Source organism: Engystomops pustulosus, chromosome 5 (assembly GCF_040894005.1).
Source record: "Engystomops pustulosus chromosome 5, aEngPut4.maternal, whole genome shotgun sequence".
Lineage (NCBI taxonomy): Eukaryota > Metazoa > Chordata > Amphibia > Anura > Leptodactylidae > Engystomops > Engystomops pustulosus.
The window spans coordinates 132,894,274-132,911,643 of NC_092415.1; the positions used below are offsets into that span (position 1 = coordinate 132,894,274).

General features: G+C 45.2%; 2 protein-coding genes across 8 annotated transcripts in view; one reads left to right on the forward strand and one right to left on the reverse strand.

The window, feature by feature from the left end:
• The window catches only part of TRIP13 (thyroid hormone receptor interactor 13), a 92,685-nt gene extending 81,865 nt beyond the window's left edge, over positions 1 to 10,820 (reverse strand). For 2 of the 3 annotated variants that reach the window (XR_011855852.1, XM_072153093.1), the window contains exon 1: positions 10,682 to 10,820. The gene's annotated coding sequence lies outside the window, so the exon portion shown is untranslated. Of the gene's footprint in view, positions 1 to 10,660 lie in introns of all 3 variants that reach the window. The other variant, XM_072153094.1, reaches the window with a different exon arrangement.
• Positions 10,821 to 10,827: 7 nt separating this feature from the next.
• The window catches only part of BRD9 (bromodomain containing 9), a 43,907-nt gene continuing 37,364 nt past the window's right edge, over positions 10,828 to 17,370 (forward strand). For 4 of the 5 annotated variants that reach the window (XM_072153086.1, XM_072153090.1, XM_072153088.1 and 1 more), the window contains exons 1-2: positions 10,828 to 10,960; positions 12,300 to 12,523. In XM_072153086.1, the coding sequence (XP_072009187.1) occupies positions 10,870 to 10,960; positions 12,300 to 12,523 (315 nt within the window). In that variant the 5' untranslated portion in view covers positions 10,828 to 10,869. The remainder of the gene's footprint in view (positions 10,961 to 12,299; positions 12,524 to 17,370) is intronic. The other variant, XM_072153087.1, reaches the window with a different exon arrangement.

A 17,370-nucleotide genomic window follows, 5' to 3' on the forward strand; every position in this document is an offset into this window, starting at 1 on the left:
CTGGGTCATCAGGCTCGGCTTCAGAGATCTGACCAGACAACACAGGAGAACAACCCCCCAACTCTTGGTTTCCCCGCCATAGAGTCCAGAACATGGGGAAGTCCCGTCCCAAGATAAGGTCATGGGGCAAGTTCTTGACAACCGCAGCCTCATGTAGTGTCTCTCCACAAGAGGTCTGGAAGTTAATAACTGTGGTGGGGTAGTCCTTTACGTCCCCATGGATGCACAGGACTCCAATTGTGCGCCCTGTGACCGCCTTGGGGTCTGTGAGGGACCCATTAATCAAGGTCACCCGAATGCCTGAGTCCAGCAGGGCCAACGCTGGATGCCCTGCCACAGTCACCCGGCACAGGTGGCGCTCATCAGCAGAGTCGGGGCTAGTAGCTGTGTAGACAGGGGCAGCATAGAGAGAAACCCTTCTGGCGGAACTGCAGTCCATGGGCTCTGAGGAATTGGGGCAATGGGCTGCAATATGACCTGGCTCATGGCAGGTCCAACAGGTGGGAGCCTCCCCCCTCCTCCTCCCCTGGGGTACTTCCCGGACATTGGGCGTTGTCCTGCCCCGGGAATTTGTGGGTGACAAGACCTTCCGTGCCTTAAGGCCTGTCTTGGTATAAAGGGCTTTCTTTGTTAGGGCCTGAGTGGCACAAAACCTCTCCACCAACCCCACCAGCGCATCGGCATCAGACGGGTCCCCGTGTCCCACCCATTGTTGGATCTCACCCGGCAAGGCCCTCAGGAAACGGTCCAAAACAACCTTCTCGACCATCTGGGCTGGGGTTGATGTCTCCGGCTGAAGCCACTTGCGGACCAAGTGAACAAGTTGGTGCATCTGCCCCCTCGGTGGTAGCGCCTCCTGGTATCTCCAGCTATTCACTCTTTGAGCGCGTAGATGCTGATCCACTCCTAGTCGGGCCAAGATCTCTGCCTTTACCTTGGAGTAGTCCCGGGCATACTCCTCGCTCAGGTCGTAGTATGCCTGCTGGGGATCAGCGACGAGGAAGGGGGCCAACACCTCTGCCCAGTGTTGCTGTGGCAACCTCTCTCGGGTGGCCACCCTCTCAAAGCCTGTCAGATAGGCCTCCACATCATCCTCGGTGGTCATCTTGGTCATAGCTTTGCGGACCTCTTTCCTGGCGTCCTTCACCGTCATTGCTGGGACAGTCCTTTGCTGAGCAGCGGTCAGGGCTGTTATCTGCTGGAGCAGCAATCTGTTTGTCTCTTGCTGCTGCACGTTGGACTGGACAAGCTGCTTGATTAACTCCTCCATGGCTGTGGCTTGCAGCTTCAGTGCTGCCAACTTCCAGGTCTTGCACTAGTGTATACTTCACTGCACTTTGCCCGCTCCAATCCACCATATGTGGGGAATTGCTCTGGTAGTTGACAGGTAGCAGTGCAGGAAGCAGTGACACACGCAGGTTTAAAAGTCCAACTTAAGTGTTTATTCACACTTGCAAAACAGAACACAAATTCAGCCTTGGCTTAGGCACATGCAAAAACATTATAAAAGTAATTCCTGCCCGGCTAGGCGCTGTCTAATACATTTTGAGGACCCTAGCTATCCGGGTACCAGGCTGCCTGGCACACGCTCTTGGCCAGCAGCAAGACAGGAGACCCTCAGTTACCTTTGCGGTGAGAATGCAATCTCGCTTCCAGCTCTCCAGGTAGGGCCTCTCCTACTGCTTCTGGCCTGCAGACTAAATCAGACCCTAACGAGGCCTGTGACCCGCACCTGTGGGCTATACAAAAGCCCAGGACCGAAGCCCGGGTGGAGTAGGAGTCCCACTACCAGCCTACCCCTACTCCATAATAAGCAGGCCCAGTACGGACATTACAAATGTGTCTGTGTTAGCTAGGCCAACACAGACAAAACAGACTATTCCTGCTTATCATGTCTGCATTAACCCTTGGGTTACTGCAGACAAACCCAGGGCTTTTACCACCAGCATTTCATCTGCCTGTAAGACAGATAGCGGTTTTCCCACACAACACCTCTCACTTTCTCACATTACCTATGGCTCCAGCGATGTCTTAATCTCTCATATTAAAAGAGCGAAACCGGAAGTGCGTCGCGGTTGGCCCATGGTTGGCATTACTACAGACGCAAGTCTGAACCTTCCTGACACGCCTACTTCCTTTGCTGACAGCACCTCCTCTCTTCCTTTATCTTATCCAGCCCCCACATTGTGCTTTTTAAAGCAGTAAGACGCCGCATATACTCCATGTGCTGGTCTGTTATTCCTTACTCTTAACCCTACAGCAATCCGTTATGTGTTTGTTATACTTATCTTTGAGTTTTGTGTTTTCCTAGTATATAGGGTTTAAGATCCATCATGATTTCAACTGTGGGATTATGCATAATGCAGGAATTACTCCTGTCTTTGTTATATGCTCCTATGAACCTATTACATGTTAATCGAATATACCTTGGGGGAACATTGTAATACTCTATATACCAATTTAATGCATTTCTTTGGGACTCCCTTTTACTTTGTTCTTTTTTTTTCTGTATTTACCTTAGTGTTGCTGAAGTGTGAGAAAGTGAGAGGTGTCGTGTGGGAGAACCGCTATCTGCCCTACAGGCAGATAAAAAGTACATGGTAAAAGCCCCGGATTTGTCTGGAGTAACCCAAGGGTTAATGCAGACATGTGGTAAGCATGAGAAGTCTGTTTGGTCTATGTTGGCCTAGCTAGCATAGACACCTTTGTAATGTCCGTACTGGGCCTGCTTATTATGGAGTAGGGGTAGGCTTGTAGCGGGACTCCATCCGGACTTCGGTCTTGGTTTCTGTATAGCCCACAGGTGCGGGTCACAGACTTCGTTAGAGCCTGATTTAGACTGCAGGCCAGAAGCAGTAGGTGAGGCACTACCTAGACCAGTGGTGGCGAACCTATGGCACGGGTGCCAGAGCTGGCACTCAGAGCCCTTTCTGTGGGCACTCAGGCCACTGACCCCAGGACAGAGCTCACTAAACAGGACCAAATTCACCAAATCTTCCTGCAGACCCAGGCAATTTAAGAGATGCTACAATCAGCGCCATTTTAAAACGACACTTCATTGGCTGTTTGGAACTGCGGTAAAAGTGAGAATGTGTTGATAGAACTGCATTATCTTTGTAGGTCTTCCTACTGGACCCTACATTCTTACTGTATAGAGACCCTGGTGAGAAGCTACAATGATAGTCTGAATGTGCCCTCCTGTATTAGTGGAAGAAGCAATAGGTGAAACGCGCGTCGGGGCAGACAAACAGCCATAGCAAGGTAATAACCTGTATACTACTTATTATAGAAAGGGATGTTTTTTATCTGATGCATTGTTCAAAATTGTAACTAGCTTGCTACAGATGAGCTGCTGAAGTCTCCCCTATTATCTTGGGACCATTTTTAGTTTTTGTCTAAATTAATGTCTATTAGTTTTAATATATATGAAATAAAAATTGAGAATGTTTTTAAATGTACTATTCTCGAGTTCCCCTTATTGTAGGGTATTTGATTAGAGGTTAGGGGGGAATTCATCCTAACTAAATTTGGGTTATACATTTATAGAGCAGCCTGCACTGTCCAGGCAAGACTTATCAACCTGAGCTGGATGACTCATGCACAGTAAATGGGGGATGGTGCAGTGATTGATTACTGCTGCCTGTTAGGAACAACAGTGATTACAATGTTCTAGACCTATGCTGGACGGGACAAGGCTGGAGCAGTGCATAATTAAGGTAAAGGGAGAGAGGAGGGTCACAGCATCATCATAATTTTATCATTGCTTTTTCAGCAAAACCAGTTAGTTCAGGGATTAAACAAGAAATGTTTCTGCATCAATGTAGCCACACCATTCTCAAGGTATGTTTGGTTCACAATGCATAAAAGCAAATGGTAGATTTCCTTTAACCCCTTCAGGATGTAGCCACTTTGTATCTTAAAGCTCAGTCCCATTTTTTTGTAGTCCGACATGCGTCGCTTTGGTTTTATAGTTATAACTTTTGAACACTTACTTCTCATACCTATTATGAGATTGCAATATTCTAATGACGAAAAACAATTTTGTCGGTAATACATTCGTTTAGCCCTAAAACGTACACATTTTTCCTGCGTACAGAGAAACCCCATATGGGGCCGTTACTTGTTTTATGGGTGCACAGAAGGGAAGGAACTCCATGCAGGTTTCCTCATTGGCGCCTTTTGTAGGCTGCAAAATTTTCGGATTTTTCATTATTGGGGCCATGTGATTGCATTTTTTTTTTTAGATGCATTTTCTAGTGCTACTATTTTGGGGTTGGTATCCCCTATTGTTGATTGTTGTTTTATTAACTTTTATTTGAGGGCAGGAGTAGAAAAGAATCAATTCTGTACTGGATATTTCTTTTGGGTGTTCACTGTATAGCCCAATAAACATGTTATCTATTTTCTATGGGACAATACTATTACACACAGAGGTCGCACTAACATTTTTCCAGAAGGGTAAAAATACTCCTCTCACCATTTTTGAGGAGTATTTTTACCCGAGGAGGAGTATGAAAATTTTGGTAATACGCCGCGCACACTACGCACACACTACACTCGCACAGCACACACTACACTCGCACAGCACACACTACACTCGCACAGCACACACTACACTCGCACAGCACACACTACACTCGCACAGCACACACTACACTCGCACAGCACACACTACACTCGCACAGCACACACTACACTCGCACAGCACACACTACACTCGCACAGCACACACTACACTCACTCACCCGGCCTTGCTCTTAAGTCCCGACATAAACGCAGGCAGGTAGAGATGAAGCAGGACAGGGAGCAGCAGCCCCGCTGTCCACATGTCTCCCCTGGGGCCTGCGCTCTCGCTCCGGAGCGCTGCTGACACAGATCACTGTGTTACGTGTCGCGATGAGCGGCCCTACCTCTTTTGCAGCGCGCGCCAGACCGCTCAGCCTGCGCGCTACAGGGAATAATTGCCAAGCGTAACTTTACGCATGGCAATTATTTTGGGGGGTAATGGCGCCTCATCACGCGTCTATGACGCGTGGTGAGGCGTTAATGCGACCTCTAATTACACAGATACCATACTTAGACATTTGTTCTTACATTTTACAAAAATTTGCAAAATAAGACCTAATGTGGGGAGAAATCAATCATTTTTGCATTGCCGTCTTCCAAGCGGCATAACATTTTTATTTTTTTGGCTACGGAGCTGGTTGTTTCCTTTTTTCTTGTGGGACGTTGTACTTTGCGACAGTATCATTCAGGAATACGTATGATTTTTGATCACTTTCAACTGCATTTATTGTGGGATGAAAAGGGTAAAAATCATAATTTTTTTGTGGGTTTTAACAGTTTTTTTGGGTGTTCCTCGAGCGGGCTCAATAATGATCTTTTTTAATTCTAGGGGGCGTTACGGATGCGGTGATGCTATACATGTGGGGTGGTGTTAAGACTCGAAACTCACGTGGGGTCATTTGCTGCTTTTCCAGACAAGAACTTTCAATGGTTATGTGTCATAGAAGCCCTGAAGTAATAGAAAATCTTATTGCTAGCACTTGCAATTATTTTCCCCAATTATCCCCCTTCATGGAGGGCACAGCCAGCAGTGGGGCGTTACTGTCCCCACGCCTGTGCACTCGTTGCAGCCAGCGAATTTGCGGAATCTGTGTGCGCTATATAAAGGAATTATTAATTTTCACAGTAAAAATTCGCTGGCTGCGTATATTTCTATGCCAGGCAGGGCCTGGAACCTCGCGATGTATCGAGCTTCGCAAGAGCTATCATACACCGGCGCTCATATGATAAATATCCACAGAGTCCATACAGTTAGTTTTTAAGGAGATTTTACAACTGCCTCAACCTGAAGTTCTTTGTATGTGGATCATGCAGTAGATGTAACTAGTCATGCAACAAATCTATTGGAGTCACACTCTAGTGATTAGAGTGTGATACAGTTTTTATGTAATGCATATGTGCGGCTTTTAAAGTGATCTAATGAAATTATGTTTATAAGGACCTGTGGATCTTCTGTTTTTGGTCTCTTGGGTTTTATATAAACTTAACGAAGGAAGGTCAAGTCACCATATAGGGCAGTGGGGACGAACCTTTTACAGACCAAGTGCCCAAACTGCAAACCAAAGTCTATGTAACCATTGCAAAGTGCCAACACGGCTATTTAGTCTAATATTACCGACAATACCCCTCTATAAAGACCACTAGCGTCGCACAGCGAGGGACACTACCCCCATACAGTGGGTGTGTAGGGCAAAGTATGAACAAAAAGAAATGGGGGATAAAAAGACAAAAAAAAAAAAAAAAAGAGACAAGCAATGGTCGTCAGTTTGATGTTTAGTCTGTGGATGGGACCTGCAGGGACTGGTTAGGTGGGGGGCGCAGGTTACTTCTGTTTGGGCCTTCTTTGCTGAACAGCCTGATGGCAGCGGGGAGGAATGACTTACGATAACGCTCCCTTTCACATTTGGGGTGAAGCAGTCGGTCACTGAAGGTGCTCCCCAATGCCACCACAGTCTCATGCAAGAGATGGGAGCTATTCTCCAGAATAGACTTCAACTTACACAGTGTCCTCCTCTCAGCTACCACCTGCACTGTGTCAAGAGGACCCCCCTGGACAGAACTGGCTTTTCTAATCAGTTTGTCCAGTCTGCTCCTCTCCCTAGCTGAGATGCTGCTTCCCCAACAGCCTGCACCAAAGAAGATGGCTGGTGCCACTACAGAGCTGAAGAAGGTCTTAAGAAGTGCCTCCTGCACTCCAAATTCCCTCAGCCTTCTCAGCAGGTATAGCCTGCTCTGACCACTCCTGTGAAGTGCGTTAAGTGAGAGAGATCGCTGGAGCTCTCAACAATCGTCAGTTTTACCTGCCTGGCCAGTTTATATAGAGACCGCAATGGAGATGGTGCACATGCCCTCTCTGGCATGCGTGCCATAGGTTCGCCATCACTCAAATAGGGGATATGCAAGATATCCAGCCGATAAATGGTTTTATCTGCAACTTACTGGTTTTGTTTAGGTTATGCTGATGCACAAGCTAAAAAACTGCCTGCAAGTTCCCATCTGTAAAAGGGCCTTAAAGGCATATACTGTGGACATCCCTGGGGTCTTAGCTCAGAACCCAGGATTGCCATAGCGATGATCGGCATCCCTCAAATCTTTGAGTAGGGAATATCCCTGCAGCCATTTATATGCACTGGTCACGCTGACCACATCGTTTAAAGGGTTAACACCCAAGATTGTAGCTACCAATGTATTACAGCTGACATACTGCGAGTCCTGATGCCAGCTCAGCTGCAGCGCTGAACCGACATCAGTTCCACGCCATACTATTACGGCAAGGGGTTAAAGCCATACTATTACGGCAAGGGGTTTTCCCACGAAGACAACATTCTTAAATATACTTAGAATAACTTATTCTCTAATTCACTGTTATTAACAACAAAACTACCGCAGATACTAGGAGAATGTGTTCAGAAGCTAAACGGCAATAAAACTGAGTAAGATTGTAAAGTAAGGGGTTAAAAATGATCTTCCACACTCCACCTGCCATAGAGATCCAGCACCTCCGTCTACTAGACTATGGGCTTACTGGTTGTCAATGGGAGGAATTTATGTAACTAAGAGCTCCACTGTTGCACAGGCTTAACTCCTTTGTGTCTAAGCCATTTTAGAACTTTAGGACCAGGCCTGATTTTTAAAATTTACCCTGTATCATTAAAGGAGGTTATAACTTTGTGAAGCTTTAACATATCCAGGGGATTTTTAGATTGTTTTACCGTCACACATTGTACTTCAATGTAAAAGAACATTTTTGATGATATCTTTTGTGTTTAGTTATGAAAAAAATTGAAATTTGGCAAAAATTTCAAAAAATTATTCATTTTTAAAGTTCAACATTTTCTGCTTTTCAAGCAGATAGTCATAGCACCCAAGTAACTTTATAACTAACATTTCCGGAATGTCTGCTTTATATCGGCATAGGGTTTTATGCATCCTCTCTCTTTTCTAGGTTGTTAGGAGGTTCAGAATTTTGGGTGCAATTTTTCTCATTTTTATGAAAATCACCAAAACCCTTATTTAGAGGCACCTGCTCAGCTTTAACTGACTTTGAGAGGCAGCAGTAAAACCCCATAAAACATGCCATTTTAGAAACTACACCACTCAATGTGTAAAAAATCAACTTTAAAAAGTGTGTTAACCCTTTAGAAGCTTCCCAGGGGTTAAAACAAAATGGAGGTGTAATTTACAAGCTGTAATTTTTTTTAGACAATGTATTAATTTTGGCCACAAATTAAACCGTCACAAAGTATTAAATGACGAAAAACTCCACAAAGTCTGATACCCAATTTCTCCTGAGTATGAGGATGCCCCATATGTGGTGGTGACTGCTGTATTGGCACACGGCCGGGCATAGAATGGAAGGAGGTGCCATTCAGAGCAGATCTGCATTGTCATATTTTACAGGCTATAAAATGTTTATTTTTTTGTAATTTGGACATATGGGGGATAATTTATTTTGTGGATGAGATCCACTTTTCAGGTACATCATTTACGGGGGGCTCAATAGCTAATAATCAGATTTTATTAACTGTTTCTTGGTGGTGGTTAAAAAAAATCATTAATTCTTGTTTATGGTTTTTAGCATTTTTTTTCGCTGGACGTTCACCGTACCATAAAAATAATGTGTTATCTTTATTCTACGGGTCATCACGATTACGGCAATACCCGATTTATATGGCTTTTTTATGGTTAACTTGTTTTGCAGAATATAGAACTCATTTTGTGAGAAATTTGTTTGTTTTTGTATCGCCATGTAACAATGGGCAGAACATTTATATATTTTTTGTTTACAGAGCTGGTTTAGAGCTTATTTTTTGCGGGACATGCTGTACTTTATCTTGGTATCATGTTGGGGTAAATTTTACTTTTTGATCACTTTTTATGCGGTCAGATGTGAAAATTTTATAATTTTTTAAGGTGTTTTGTGTGTGGTTTTCACGGCACTCACTGTACGAGTTTGGTGACAATTTTATTTTATTGTACGAGTTGTTACGGACCTTGTGATACCCAATATATTGTGTTCTTTTGGTTTTTTCATTTTTTTTTTATGTTTTCTTTGATTACTGCATGGGATGGGACTTAAGGGGACTTTTATTCTTTTTTTAATAATTTTTTTTTGTTGCACTTTTTTTTTTTAAAACTTATTTTTTACTGTTTTATTTTGTCCCAGGGTGGGACATGAACAAGTGATCATTTGATCACTTGTTCATCGTAATAAACTGTAATACTAATGTATTGCAGCATATTACATAGTCAGCCTATGCATTCTGCATAGGCTGACAGCTGCACTGTTAAATCGTGCACAGTGCACGATCCTAGAAGGCAGCTGCCATAGGCAGCCCAGGGGACCTGATCGGCACCTCCGTGCCGGACCTGATCGGAGGGTGCCGAACATCGTTCCGATGCCCCATAGACGCCGTGCTCACTATGACCACGGCGTCTATAGGGTTAAACAGTCGGGATCACGATAGTCACGATCCCGGCTGTTACTATGGGATCCCGGCTACCGCGTACTGCCGGGATCCCGCAGCGATCGCCTAGGCTCAGCTTCTGAGCCCGGGCGATCGCCATGACGCGATACTAGGTCAAGGTGCGGGAACGACCCGCATCCTATGACGTAGTATCACGTCAGGGTGCGCAAAGGGGTTAATAGTGCATAGATACATCTTGTCAGAGATCTCTCTTTACATCATCACATTAATAAGCAGTCTGTTAAAAACACATGCAGTTTTGACCAGTTTGAATTAAGATAATTGATCAAACCTGTGAAAAACGACTGCTTAAAAACGGGCCACAAACGCGTTTAAATTGCCATGTGTGGCATCAACCTTAGGCTGCATTCACACTACCGCAAGGGGGACGTATATACGGCCGATATACGTCCCCCATAGACGGCAATGGGCGTGCGGCGCCCTACGGGAGCGGTACGGTGCCGCACCGTACTGCTCTGTGCGCCATGAAAAAATAGGACATGCGCCGTTTGCCATATATCCCTATGGAGAGAGGCGGGGGTGAGCAGCGCTCTCCCCCTCCTCTCCCCGCGCCCGCCGTGCTACGGTGCGGCGGGCACCGGTCGTGGGAATCCAGCCTTACTGATCACCTGTTTCAATGGAAATGCAAATGTGATTAGGCTGAGCCCCACCCCCAGACTTTTGCATCGCTGTTGTAAAGGAGGCAGTCCCCCCCCCCCATTTTTGAGTAAGGTGCGGGTTTCAGAGGTGGGACCCCAACCTGACAGTATTACACATTCTGTGGATATGTCGTATATACTATTCATGAGAATGCCCCTTGTAGCTGGGGTCCTCCTAGGTTTTCTGAATTTCTGCTTGGGAGAATGATGCATATATATTCGGGCCGCTACTACCGCAGCGGAGCACCTGGTGTCTGAACGCAAAGTTCATGTGCTCATTGCGTTCTTCAGCAGAGCGCTTTCCTGTAGGTGGTCGCTTCACCTTTCCCGCGCCATCAGCCCAGCACACAGAATCCCCCTGACATCACGTTATGTACACCCTACGCCGTCCTTCTACAGCGTCTCCAGCAGAAAACCCAAATATCGAGTATGCGTCTCAGCCATACGCGCAGCGGCAGCGCTTCTCACATGAATCTATCCCGCGCTTACCTTCGTCTGGAACCGGAAATCTATTCGTTTGACGTCAGACGTTAGAGATGACAATTGGGTTTCACCGCCATTTTGTCAGCGCCCATTTTCAGTAGTCACCAGTCTGATTGCCTTTTGGGGGAGAGGTTGTATTTCCTCATCCGGGTTTTACATTGTGTATTTTCGTGTTGCATTTGTGCGGGTGGACCATGGGGAAGAAACACAAGAAGCACAGATCTGAGTGGCGCTCGTATGATGCCGGGGAGCTGAGCTCTCCTCCTGACCAGTCTCAGTCTCAGTGTGAGTGTCCTACAAATCACATACTACTTTCTCTATAACCCGCGATCTCCGTATTCCCCACTGCCGTGTGCATTATGATAGAAGTCTTTATCTCTAGTCTCCGGATAATCGCGTCAAATGGGACTGTGTACGATGCTGTATACTTAGCTCTTCTTTGTGACCGGCATAATCCATGAAAACTGTGCAATAATCGACGTTTTATGGCACAGTGATCTGTAAGAGGATACTATGTGCAGATGTATAAAGCAAGCCATTCCATAGACACCTGTGAAGAGATGTCACTGGAAAACCCTGTGATTTCAGTAGCTATTGACTTCCACAATAAAAAGAAGTTTTATACGGACGTTTTTAATATCTTTATTTATGTGACAGCAGTTATAAACTATGCAAAGAGATTAAAGGACCCTGTCTATTCTCCTTAAAGGACATCTAGCATCAGATTACTGATGGTAGACTGTCCTTATATGCGCCTCTAGGAGTGGATGGTTTTTTAATTAATTCCAGGACATCTGTATTTCAGAGAAATTAAGTTTACAACAATATGTAAGCCCAGCATGCAAGACTATTTAGGACACTAAACAACCCACTGGTCCCTGCGGACCTTTGGTTTAGTGTCCCAAATGGCCCTTTAGGATTTCACTCAGTGCCCGCTTTAAAAAAAAAAAAAAAAAAAAAAAAAGAACTTATATACTTAACTAGGTCCGGATCTTTCCCTACCTGCGCAGTTACCAGATGAATCCCAGTCATACTACACCCTGCTTCAATGCACATTTGATGTGGGTATGGTGTGGATAGAGCCTAACTTGCTGATCAGTGGGGGTCTAAGTTCTGAGACTCCTCTGGATCGTGAGAATGACGGGTCTGACCGACCCCCTCGCCGCTCCAGACTATTCGAGCAGACGGCCGCGCATGACCGTTCTGCATCATTAATCTCTATGGAGCTGACCGAAAATGCTGAGCGCTCTGCTCACCATCAGCTCCATAGGGATTAATGGAGCAGAACGGTCATGCGCGGCCGTCTGCTCTAATAGTCTGATGGGCCCTATCCCATAGCTGGAGTTTACTGCTCTGGCTTCATTGAATTACTGCACATGGAGCACCCTTTTAATACTATTTAATAGCAGTGTCGATCTGCACTGGCAACAGTAGTTGGACAGTATCGGGATATGTAGAGACACAACCCCAGATAGATTCATACATTTCTAGGAACAATATGATCAATAATTATTTCAGTATAATAGAAGTATTCACTAAAACTAACAAATTCTCTTTGCCTCTTTGGTCATTTATTCATCTGGGCAATTCTTTTAATATGTTTTTGTTTTTAATATGTTTTTAGATTATGTAGGCAAGCCCACAGAAAAGCCTTTGAAACTTGTTCTTAAAGTTGGAGGAAGCGAAGTGACTGAACTTTCTGGTTCTGGACATGACTCTAGTTACTATGATGATCGGTCAGATCATGAGCAACGTGAGCGCCATAAAGAGAAAAAGAAAAAGAAGAAAAAGAAGTCTGAGAAAGAGAAGGATAAACACATAGATGATGAAGAAAGGAGGCGAAGAAAAGTAAGAAAGTAACTGCACACATCTGCAACTGTACTGGGGGACAGCCTAATAGAATGTTAGTTTTTCTATGTACAGCATTATATAGTACACTTCATAGATGCTGTAGCAAATTTCAGACCTCAGTTGTGCTAGTTATTAGATAAAACCAGCATGACCAAGAGCTCTTCAACTGTTGAGTGGTAAGTAATAGAGAATAAGATCGGAATATTCGGGAATCTTTTACCTTAAAAGGTGCTTGGGCTAAATGATCTTTCAGTTGACCAAATCTGAAGAATGGTTATGAGTCAATATCCATACATGGACCTTTATTTTGGTAGGAAAGTGATTCATGTTATAGTCTCTACCTAGAGTCCTATTTACCTTGTAATTCTTTTCTGATGCTGTCATGGAGGATGCTTTGAGATTATTTTTATTAGCCGTCCATGATGGCGCAATTATTTCTCTCCCTTCAAACAAACAGGAAATGGAAAGAAAAAAGCAAGCAAAAAAGCGCTTCATGGTGCATGTATATGTGATGATTAGTGGATGAAGATAGAGTGAATTATGGTGTTGTGCATGTAGGAACAACACTGTGAAACACAGGGGCTGCTGCCTCTCCCTTGCCGTTTGGGTCCCTTCCGGTCAACGATAGAAAACCCTGTTAGATTGGACTTCCCAAAACTGGACTATTGTTAAAAAAAAAAAAAAAAAAAAAAAAGTAAAAAATAAATGTCCATGCTGGCGCAGGGTTAATAGCAGTTAAAGTTCAATAGCAAAATGTAATTTATTAATTAAAATATAATCAGAAAAGATATGTAAAACATGGATAAAAATGGACAATGCAATATATAAGAACAAGATACAAATCTTTTATACAGCCTAATAATGGAAGTTGCCCCTTAGTTCTGGGCTGGGAATACACCTTACTAGTTTGACCAACAGCTTCTTACAGTGTTCAGGGTGTTGGTGAAACCAATACTGGCCAAGTGGGACACTATCCCTTGCTACTGAGTCAACATAGTGCCGGCGCATTAAGCTGCTGGGCTGACGACCCCAGAGCTACTAGATACAGCGTATCCCTCACATCCAGCAGTGATACACCATGGGGTAGACAAGGACGCTATAGAGGGTTACATGGGTCTGTTTGTGGGGAAGGGCTCAATAGCTTGTAGGTATTTTCTGGTATTGGAATCAGGACTTAGATTTTGGCGTCAGGATCTGGTGGTATGTGCACCCAATGTATCAGTGCTCTGGTGCACCTGAGATCATGCGCTCCAATGTAGCCTGTTGTTCCAATACAGAACAAGCCTAGTGTTTGGGTCACAGTGGCCTGCATGTAATGTGTTGCCATGGCCTTCAAAGTGCTTCTCATAGGGCATTTGGTAATTTTGGTGTGGCCTGAGATGGTACAGCAGCAGATCCTCGTCAAACACGTGTTCCCTTGAGCTGGCCTATGGGTGGCAGGGGCTTGAAGGTGCTGGATGTCGCTGTGATTGGAGAGTGCTTTCCCATCGCCTCTCTAATCATACAGCATGCTGGTCTCTGGCTGGGGCTCGATGTAAATGGGGTGTTGTTTTGCTGGTCCCTGGGCTGTGTGTGTGTGTGGGGGGGCCTAATGGCCTTAGATGCTGCTGTTGCTAGATCGTTGCTCCCCATCACTCACCCTCTTGTATTCTGTTATCTGGGCTGGATGGGCAGGGGCTTGCTGGCACTAGAAGCGGACTGGCACTAGAAGCGGAAGGTAAACACGTCTGCCTCAGGTAACAAAGGCGCTGGTCTTGCTGACCCTGAAAGATGTCGCTGTTGGCGGGGTCATTCTGTTGAGTGCTTAGTGGTGTCTGGCCTCCGATGTCTTCGCATTTCGGCTCTGTCTCAGGCTCGGCTACAGAGCACAGAGCGTGCTAGCTTCAGTGCTGCTAGGTATCCGGGTCTGCCGCTGCTAGGTCTGTGCTGCCGACCATGTGGCTTCTGGTCCTCAGGTCTCCACGGTTTTCGGGCAGCAGGCGCAGCTAATGTGATCTTGCCAGGTGCAGTGGAAGTGGATGGGGAACAGACTGCTAAAACTAGGTGAAAAATCTCACCTAAAGTTCAAGGCCCCATAACATCCTACAAAAATGAGAGGATGCATAAACAATCATCTCCACATAAAGTAGATATTCGATGAATGTTAGTTATTACCGTATATACTCGTGTATAAGCTGAGTTTTTCAGCACAAAAAATGTGCTGAAAAACCTCCCCTTGGCTTATACACGAGTCAACAAAACACAAAAAAACTTCCATACTCACCCTCCGGAGGCCCGATGGTCCGCGTGGCTCCCGATCTTCAGCGGCTCCTCTTCTGTCTTCCCCGCAGCCGGTCTTCGGTCTCCGGTCTTCTCTGTGTTGTATCAGCCGGCAGACACGCGTCCACACGATCTGCCGGCTGGCGTACAATATCACGCGACGGTGTCGCCACTGATGACGTCATCAGCGGCGACACCGCCACGTGATATTGTGCACCAGCCGGCAGATCGCGTGGACACGTGTCTGCCGGCTGATACAACACAGAGAAGACCGAAGACCAGCCACGCGGAACGGAGCATCAAGAAGCCGCCTGTAGGCGACACCGCCACGTGATATTGTGCACCAGCCGGCAGATCGCGTGGACGCGTGTCTGCCGGCTGATACAACACAGAGAAGACCGAAGACCAGCCACGCGGAACGGAGCATCAGGAAGCCGCCTGTAGGTGAGTGTGAAAGGTTTTTTTTAATGTGCTTGGCGAACGGGGCTGGCAGGCTGTATGCTTCAAGGGGGCTGGCAGGCTGTATGCTTCAAGGGGGCTGGCAGGCTGTATGCTTCAAGGGGGCTGGCAGGCTGTATGCTTCAAGGGGGATGGCTGGCTATATACTGGGAGGCTGTGACCAATGCATTTTCCACCCTCGGCTTATACTCGAGTCAATAGGTTTTCCCAGTTTTTGGTGGTAAAATTAGGGGCCTCTGCTTATACTCGGGTCGGCTTATACTCTAGCATATACGGTAGAGTATTTTTGCTGTTATGACTATGTGTGGAAAAAGTAGATCATTTTGAATTTCAAAAATCAAGAATTTTTCCAAATTTCCACCAAATATCTGATTTTCTCATAAATAAATGCAAAACAAACCACCTAAATTTTTCAACTAACATGAAGTACAAAGTGTCATGAGAAAACAATTTCAAAATCACTTCCTGCAGTTATAACCACTTATAATGACACTTGTCAGATTTAAAAAAATGGGCCATGTGAGGAAGGTGAAAAGTGGCTTCGGGGGTAAGGGGTTAACAATATATTGAAAAACATTGGCACATACTAAAAAAGACAAGGCCGTTAAAACGGTTATCCCGAAAAAAAATATAGATAAGCATCCGTTTTAAATAATATTCTGGATTCTAGCCAGATCAAACAACATGGTATTATTAAAAGCAGGGACTATTGAAGGCCATCCCTAAGATTGCAAGATGTGGCCACAAACTTTCTCTGTTGTCCAAATTTTAATAATAATGCTACCTAGTTTAAATCAAACTTTACCCAGGAATATTTTCCTATTAATACTACCGTATATACTCGAGTATAAGCCGACCCGAGTATAAGCCGAGACCCCTCATTTTACCACCAAAAAACTGGGAAAACCTATTGACTCGAGTATAAGCCGAGGGTGTAGTATACAGCCAGCCCCCATGTAGTATACAGCCAGCCCCCATGTTGTATACAGCCTGCCCCCTGCCAAGTGTATAGAAAAATAAAAAACATAATACTCACCCTCCGGTGTCCGGATCGTTGGCGCGGGTCCTGATCCTGAGCGCGAGGCTCCCGATCCTCGGCGCGGTACCAGACGGCGGCGGCTCCTCTTCTTTCTTCTGTAGCCGGCAGATCGCGTCCATGCGACCTGTCGGCGGGCGCGCACTATGATACCGCGTTGTCTCGGCTGATGACGTCATCATATTATTGTGCTCCTGCCGGCAGATCGCATGTACGCGATCTGCCTGCTACAGAAGAAAGAAGAGGAGCCGCCGCCTCCTGATACCGCGCCGAGGATCGGGAGCCTCGCGCTGAAGATCGGGACACCGGAGGGTGAGTATTACATTTTTTATTTTTTTCTTGACTCGTGTATAATCCGAAGTAAGGTTTTTCAGCACATTTTTTGTGCTGAGAAACTCGGCTTATACACGAGTATATATGGTAGTTTTATATTATTTTATATATTTGAATGCGTATCCTTGTGGTTTACAGTATGTTCTCCCAACTACCCAAACCTTCTATGACTGTGATAGAGATTTTTATCTCGGACTCAAACAGTCCTTACTTCAGTTGTAAAGGTGACTTTCTAATTAACTCTTTCATGGATGCCCGGTACCGGGACGAGAGCACAAAACACAGGACACACCAGTCTCTTAGTAAATGTAGAATCTCTCCTTTATTCACATGCAGGCACATATATATACCACAAAATCATCATCATCATCATCAGAGATAAAGGGAGTGGCAAGGAGAATACTGCAATGCTATTGGCCATAATGAATTTTACCAGGACATTCTCTGAAAAGGTTAATGAATTGTGCACTGTCTTCCCAGACCTTGTTCACATACATGTTTATATTATCCCAGCTACAGAATTTACTGAGAATGACTCCTAAAAGCTTCTTGCTAACCAAAACAAGATAAGGGAAAGAACAGGCTGAAGGACATCTATAACAGTGTCAAGGAGAAACTTTTACAGGCAGGTTACACAAAAATGGCTGAATCATGACATTAGCTGGACAGTGGTCAGCATGACCCACGGCTAAGACTTAAAATGGCCCCTTGATCTCCAAAAAGGCTGCTGTTTTGTTCTCTTGGACCAAGATGGCTG